This window comes from Coenobita brevimanus, chromosome 107 (genome assembly GCF_032717465.1).
Source record: "Coenobita brevimanus isolate Jiangsu-jjx chromosome 107, ASM3271746v2, whole genome shotgun sequence".
NCBI classification, from domain to species: Eukaryota; Metazoa; Arthropoda; class Malacostraca; order Decapoda; family Coenobitidae; genus Coenobita; species Coenobita brevimanus.
The window spans coordinates 12,863,676-12,871,447 of NC_137060.1; the positions used below are offsets into that span (position 1 = coordinate 12,863,676).

Consider the following 7,772-nt stretch of genomic DNA (forward strand, 5'->3'; position numbering starts at 1 on the left):
TTATGAATAATCACCCGGTACATGTGGCTAGCATGTATGGTTTTCCGGCTGTAACAGTATTGCACTTTGCCCAGTTTGTGTGTAGAAGGACATAATACTTACCCATTTTTTGCTTACTGACTTACAACTTTGCACTCTGGAAACACTTTGAGAGGAAGTTTCTGTCTTTCCATTTCACTTTTTCACCAGCAAGCATGCATTAGTGCAATGAATACTTTTATGTCCCTGTCCCACACTACCACATGCTCCAACAGCAGTAGATTAGAATAGGAAGGACATTGCTCAGGGAGTTGTTCTTCCTATGATCAGCCTTTCAGTGTACAGTACACAAGATCAGCTCAGGCGTGGTGAATAAACACCGGCTTCTTAAGTTCACGGTCTTTATATTCTAAATAATTATACTGAAAGCTTTCCAACTTCACTATTCTCACAAGCACTGGAGCTATACAAACTTTACTAACTGTAATTACACTTAATGTTTGACAATACTTCACTAATTTTCACAAGTAACGATGATATACAAACTTCAGTAATACTTCACTGATTGCCAACACTTCATTGTATTCACAAGTACCAAAAATGTACAGTCTTCACTGACACTGCACTACACTTAAACTGAACCAAAATCTGACTGAACTTAAACTAGTCTTTTCCCCATTCTTATATAAGCTTGAATTACCCTAGAAACTTCTACATTTTATGAGAACAACAGTTGCCAACTCAAAGACATCCAAAACATGCCAAAGTTTTCTTACATTACATAATACTGTATATTAATTAGCATACAACCCAAATCAAATTATACAATTTAACAGTCACATAAATAAAACATTATTGAGAAAAATAGCACAAAAATTAGTGTACAACTTACGAAATATGTACGCCCAATAACAGCAGGCAAACTGGCAACTCTGACTCATACCGGAACTAGCCTACGGTAAACATCAGGAATCAGTGAGAAGCTTCTCGACCACATAACCGGCAAATCCCTCTTCTTATCCCCTTCGTACACGATGACGCGTTTGTCGTCATACGGGTGTGGCTACGACTATACTCATCGATGCTTTTGGCATCATTAACCTGCCGCATGCCAGTGCCATTTTAAAATGGTCTGACATAATGCTTTGGCCAGTGCCAGTACTGTTTTAAAACTGTTTAATAAGTAAAACTTCACTGTGACCACATTTTTCAAGATCCGCGGGTAAAAATTGGCAGGCATGTAAGGTAACTGTTCCTCTACCATCTCACAGGCTGTCAAGGCCATACACTCAATCGCTCCCCCCACTCACACTCGCTCTTCCACACTCTGCCTGTGTGCCTCACCCAGTGCTGTACATAGTGAAGGCATTTTGTAAATATTTTCATGTAAGTGTAAGTTGTAAGTATTTTCTTGTAAGAGTAAGGACTACATAGTGAAGTCAAGTCATAAATACCTTCTTGTAAGTGCCAGGACTGTACGTACTGAAGTCAGGTTGTACCTATCTTCAGGTAAGTGTAAGATTATGCATTCACAGAGAGAAAGACACACAAATTGTGATAAATGCTGAAGTAATAAGTAATCAGAAAAGTGTACTGAACATTGCTATACCTTCCCAGCATAAATACCTGAGCATGCTTACATAGAAAACAGGTTTCTCTCACGTATGTGGTGAACGTGAGAGAGCGGCTATACCTGTACACGATTATGCAGGACTCAATAAAACTCATTTCCGAGCCTCAGTGAGCAGTTTAACGGCGAAATTCGTTGTTTACACATCAAAAACTATCATTTTAGCACCCCCCAAAAAAAGGTCGAAAAATGGCCGGCACTGGGGTGACCCATAGGGATAAAAATAGCCGGCAAGTGGTGGGTTAAACCATAAAACTTTCATCAGAGGAAAAGTTTTCAGCTGATCAGTGTAATTTTCGGAGGCATCATAGCTTCCCTGCTCCTTGTCAAAAGTAATGAGTTGGCAACTGTGGATCCCAAAACCAGCAAGAGAGCGGACAGGTTATTCATTACCAAATGAGCTGTGAGTGGAGAAGGTACTGTGCGGCTCTGTCCCTTTAAATTTCCACTCTTACTCTTGTCCCAGCCGTGCAACGCATTTCACTATACCAGTAGTGCTTGTGTATAGTGATTGGGCACTGTTGTGATTAGATTTGGTGTTTGCAATAAGATATTTGGTGTTTGTGAAGCAATCCTGGTTGTTATCAACCATTGGCCCAATGAAGATTAGGCTATGCTACTGTTTCTAATCAACTACACTGCCTCTACCCTTCACGAAATGTGAGTATTCAGCTATAATAATAGTGACAGTGAATGATGTGATTATAGTGTGCACATCTAGTGTACAAAGAACTGGTGAAATACATGCAGTAGCTTAGAGGAAGGCAGGAAACTGCCCTACAGTCAAGACATGGCATGGGTGCACCGTAGTTTTTTGCATTTTTCTCGAAAACAATGAGGCCTAGGATCACTGTTGTGGGCTCAAATGAAAGCCAATTAAATTCTGCATAGGATGATAAAATAAAAACATGACAGTGGCACGAAAAGTTTTTCACTAGAGCTCCCCGAATAAAAAAATCTGTTGTCTGTCGGAAATGGGTTTTACTTTTTTGCTTATTACTCAAACACCATACCTCGTATCAAACTGGGACTAATAAAATTCTCTTTCCAATGATCATATAACATGTAGAGATTGATTAGTAAACATTCGACTTATGATGTTGGGAATTGAAATGTATGCTCTTGAATGTTTATTCACAAGGCCATAACTTATGTATAGCATGTTTTTTTGTGTGTGCTTTTTTTGCTTATCGTGTAGAACAAACATCAACGAATAGGAATATGAGGGTTTTGTGGCAAAATAAATATGTTTGGGTGATGAAAATAAGCCGAGAATACACATATTTGGAGCGCACAGCGGCCAGAGGGAAAGGGGAGAAAAGCAGGTGCGTCATGTCCCACAAAACTTATTAACTTATCCGCACATGAAAGGGTTAACAATACCCCCTTGCTAGTTCTTTGTTGCATTGACAAAACTACGCAATACACTAACAGAAACCTTAATCCTAATGAAACATCTAACTGTACACAAAATAATCCTTCAACCTATCAGGTCTTCTTCTATGCTGCTTCCGATGATGTCCTTGCTCCTCCACACAGTCCCCTCCTCCTGTAAGGTCTTGGTCCTCTTCCTGATTCAATTCTTCCCTCGGGAAACTGTCACCGTCCTCCTGCACTTCAGCTCCTTGGTCCTCGTCAACATCCTCGGTGCGGGAGAGCATAATTCCTCGAAGACATCCCTGCTGTATTGTCCTGGCCCATGGTACTGCCACAGACAGTTCACATTTACCACCTTTGGGTGAGACTTCCTGCCTTCCCGAATCCAATACGTTACATCTGATAGGTGGTTCAATACAGTGTAAGGCCCATCCAATGGGCTCTGCAGCTTCAGTGACTGTCCCTTCTTTCACTAAGGATTGTATAACTAAACTTAGTCACCATCCTTGAAGCTAAACCCACTTGCCATGGCATCATACTTGCACTTCATCATCTCTCCTGAAAACTTGAGGGCTCCTTGTACTTGATGATGTACCTCAGCCAGCTTTTCCTGAAGATGCTTCACATAGCTGGAGGTGTCAGTAGGCAGCTCATCACCAGGTGGTCTTCCCATGAACAAGTCAACAGGTAAGTGTAACTAATGTCCTAACATCAGTTTGGCAGGTGTGTAGCCAGTAGACCCATGGGATGCAGACCAATATGCCATCAGCAATGCAGGTAATTTCTTGTCCAATTCCGTTTGTCCCTCTACGCAATACTTGGTCAGTTCTTGTCCCAAGGTCCAGTTGAATTTCTCCGCCATCCCATCTGACTGTGGCCTTAGTGGGGCCGTCCTGGTCTTCTTGATCCCAATAACTTGCAGGATTCACGGAACACAGCAGACTTAAAGTTTCTACCCCTGGTCTGAATGTAGCTCTTGTGTCATCCCAGAAGGACAGAAGAACTAGTCACCCAATAACTCAGCAACAGTAGCAGCCACTTGGCCAGGGATAGCATTGGCTTCTGGCCACTTTGTGAAGTAGTCCATGGCGACACATATATATCGGTTTCCTCTTTCAATGAGTGGCAGAGGTCCAGCAATGACCACCGTAATGCTTTCCATCAGTGTACCCACCCGGTACAGCTGAAGTGGGGCGCAACCATGTTTCTTGGGTCCCTTCTTGGCACAGTATTATAGGCCCGACACCACTCTTCAACATCCTGACACAGGCCAATCCAGTCGAACCTACAGCTGGCTTAGAGTTCTCTTCACTCCCAGATGCCCACTGGTGATCTGATTATGAGACTCATCCAAGATCCCAGACCTCATCTTCTTTGGACCCACCAGTTACCAATACTTGCTGAGGCCATCAGGTTTCTCACACTGACCCTCCAGTGGCCTGTTGTTCAAACGAAGAAGGTCCCACTGACTCCAGTAACTCTTGGTCGCAGGGTTTAACATGGAAACTTCTTCCCAAGATGGGTGCACTGTACTCTGCTGCAACCACTCTAGCACTTGTTGTAACTCTGCATCCTTCATCTGCATCTTCAGGTATTCTTCATCTGACGCTGGCCCTGTCACTACAGTATGGCGGCATTTCTTGCCAAGATTCCCATTCCTACTATACTGCTTGCCGTCTGTTCTTCCGTCTTCTCGCACACTATTCATCAAGGTTCTTCTGCATTTCCTCACTGGTGGGTCTTCTTGGGAAAAAACTGGCTGGTTGGCACCTCTAGTCACCAGCTTTCACTAAATTATCCTCATCCCTCTTATATTCTGCTTTATTTCCGTCCTCTTTTAACCTTTCCACTCTTCTTGTATGAACTACTTCTTCCTGTCATTCCCTTCTTCCTATATTTCTCCATTTCATTTAGACTTTGAGTCTGACCACCACCATGTAGTGGTCAGGAAGTCCACTCCTCCAGTCTCTATACACTCTTGCATCCATTACACATCTTCTCATCCACTCACACATAATCAATCATTGCCTTCCGTTCATTCAGTTTACCACCCACCCTTCTCATCACTTGCCACATATACCTATGGATCATTTTATGCCTGAAGAGGGTATTGGCTATCACCAACCCCCTCCCGGCACAAATGTCCGCTAAAGCACTACCATTCTCATCCATCACTGCAGGCTCACCACAGTCACTAACTACTCCACCCATCTTCACATTCCCTACTTTTCCATTGATATCTCCAATCAAAAACACTCTCTCATTCCCTTCAAAGTTTTCCATGCACGCTTCAACATTTGTCCAGAACTCTTCTCTCACTCTGCTTGCACGATCTTGCGTTGGTGCATACACTCACACAATCGCCCACATTTGTAGTCTAACTTTCAATCTTACCCACACAATCCTTTAGCCATCTGACCCATACTCCTATTTTCTCCTTCCATCTGTTGCTCATAACAATACACACTCCTTCTTTTGCCCTCTCATTCTCACCTACTCCTGCACATATACCCCATCCATACTCCCATTCTCTCACACTCTCACCTCCCCAATTATTTTCAGTTAATCCACATACATACACTTTCGCACCCTCAAGCACCTGGACAAATCTCTCTTTCGCCTCATCATTTGCACCCCTTACATTCCAAACCACCTCCATTCACCCACCTACCTACCCTGTTCAGCCATACAAGCACCCACCCACTCCACCAAAGCTATTGACCTCACCATCCACCCTACCCTGCCCACCCACCCACTCATCACACGAATCTTCCCACCAACCTACCCACCCAACCACCATACCTCCACCAACTGAATAATTTGCATGTTCAAACTCTCTCTTTCTCTCTCTCCCCGCTGCAGGGGGTCACCTTGACGTGGTGGCGGGGCTTGAAGCGTGGTTGGCGGTGCCACTTACTTTGGAGGCATGCCTACCTTTGTAGGGTTCGGTATTTGTCGGCCTCGTGGACCAAGCACCCCTTACATCACTGGTGGAGGAGGGCTGCTGGTGATGTTAGTCCATGCCCATTGCCATCTAGGGCGGGACTGTTGCCTCCCCACGTGTTTGCCGTGCATGGCATCCCGTAATGCTGGGAGACGGGAGTCCTGGAGGTTGAGCGATGCTGCACGCTGCACCCTGCAGCTAGCAATACACCTCTTTGGTCCCTTATTCTGGCTAGACAGGCGGCCTGGTTGGGCCCGACTAGGTCAATCGGCTGGTCATGCATTGGCTAGGGTCAAGTGGGCACTGGAGGGCCTGGTGGCTCCTATCGTCCTGGAGTCACCCTTGACTAGGTCCCCCAGTGGTTACCTGCGTATATTCCTCTGTTACCCCTGGGGTTGTCAGTGGTACGGGCCCTGACATATGATCTCCCCCTGCTGGGCTCCTTGGTGGGTGGGGGGGTGGGGGAATGAAGGTTTTTGTAATGTATTATGGATTATTTACTTGTTCCTCCTCCTGCACCTTTCAACAAATTCTTAGTTGTACGTGGTCCTGCTGGGGTAGACCTACGGAAATGTGCCATTTTCTGGACCCATCAAGAACTGGTCACTGCTTGTGGTGCGACCCCTAAAGTTGTTCCACAGGCTGATGGCAGTTTGTTGGTAGAGGTGTCTGACTCTTCTCAGAGTGCGACTATTCTATCTTTAGCAGAGCTTTCTGGTCAGTCAGTTACATTCTCCCCCCATGTTTCATTGAATCATTCTTGTGGCGTTGTCTATGCTAAGGAACTATTGACTTATGATGAGGCACACCTTGTTGTAGAGTTGTCTGCCCAGAATGTAATAAAGATTGAGAGGATTAAGAAGAAGATAAATGGTGACCTTGTGCCAACTCCATCCTTGATTGTAACCTTTGATTCCTTGAGCCTCCCTGCTGTTCTTAACGCTGCATGGTACCAGTACAAAGTTAGGCCATATGTCCCTATGCCTCGTAGATGTTTCCACTGTCAGCGTTTCGGTCATATTGGCCGGACTTGTAGGCGCCTTGCACTAGGTATTCCAGCAGTCTGTGCATTATGTAGTTTAGACGTTCATGAGGGTGTGGAATGCCCTGGCCCTGTAACTTGTGTCAATTGTGGTGGTAAGCATGCTGCTTCTTCTAAATCTTGTGATCGTTACAAAATGGAACACGAGATTGTGTCTCTCAGAGCCTCCGAGAGGCTGAGTTTTACCGAAGCTAAGACACGTGTCATGTCTATGTATATCCGCCCTGGTGTGTCCTTTGCTTCTATTCTTTCTCGGTCAAAACCTGTTGTGCGCCGTCATGGAGCCCCTGCTCCACATTCTGACCCTACTCCTCGTCCCTTGTCCGATACCAGACGTCCTACTACCCCTCCTTGTGGTCTCTCAGAAAGTCCAGTACCTTTGCAGTCTGCATCTCGTCTGGCGGCTGCTTCTGTACCGGCTGCTACTACTGTACCAGCAGCTACCCCTGTACTGGCTGCTACTCCTGTACTGGGTGCTACTTCTGTCCCGGCTGCTACTACTCTACCAACTGATACTCCTGTTTTGACTACTAATCCTGTATCAGCTGCTCCTCCTGTAACAGCTGCTGCTCCTGTACTATCTGCTTGCTCTGATATTAACGTTCAGTCTACTCCACAGTGTGCCTCTACAGTTTCTAGTGCATCCCCAAGTTCTGCCATGGAGATGGAGATTGCACCTGCCAACCTCAAACGGGTGAGGAGTGAGGAGTCTTTGGGTGATTCCCCTCCACCTAAGGTTCAAACTTCTGTGCCACATGCAGACTCTGAGGGGGCTCTTCGCTCAGCAACCCAGGCAGTGG

At 45.3% G+C, this 7,772-nt stretch overlaps 1 protein-coding gene across 1 annotated transcript in view; it reads left to right on the forward strand.

Annotated features, from left to right (window-relative positions):
- The window catches only part of LOC145416703 (uncharacterized), a 13,795-nt gene extending 9,777 nt beyond the window's left edge, over positions 1–4,018 (forward strand). The window contains exons 4-5 of the mRNA XM_080285638.1: positions 3,616–3,673; positions 3,909–4,018. Coding sequence (XP_080141764.1) covers positions 3,616–3,673; positions 3,909–4,018 — 168 coding nt within the window. The remainder of the gene's footprint in view (positions 1–3,615; positions 3,674–3,908) is intronic.
- The last annotated feature ends 3,754 nt before the right edge of the window (positions 4,019–7,772 follow it).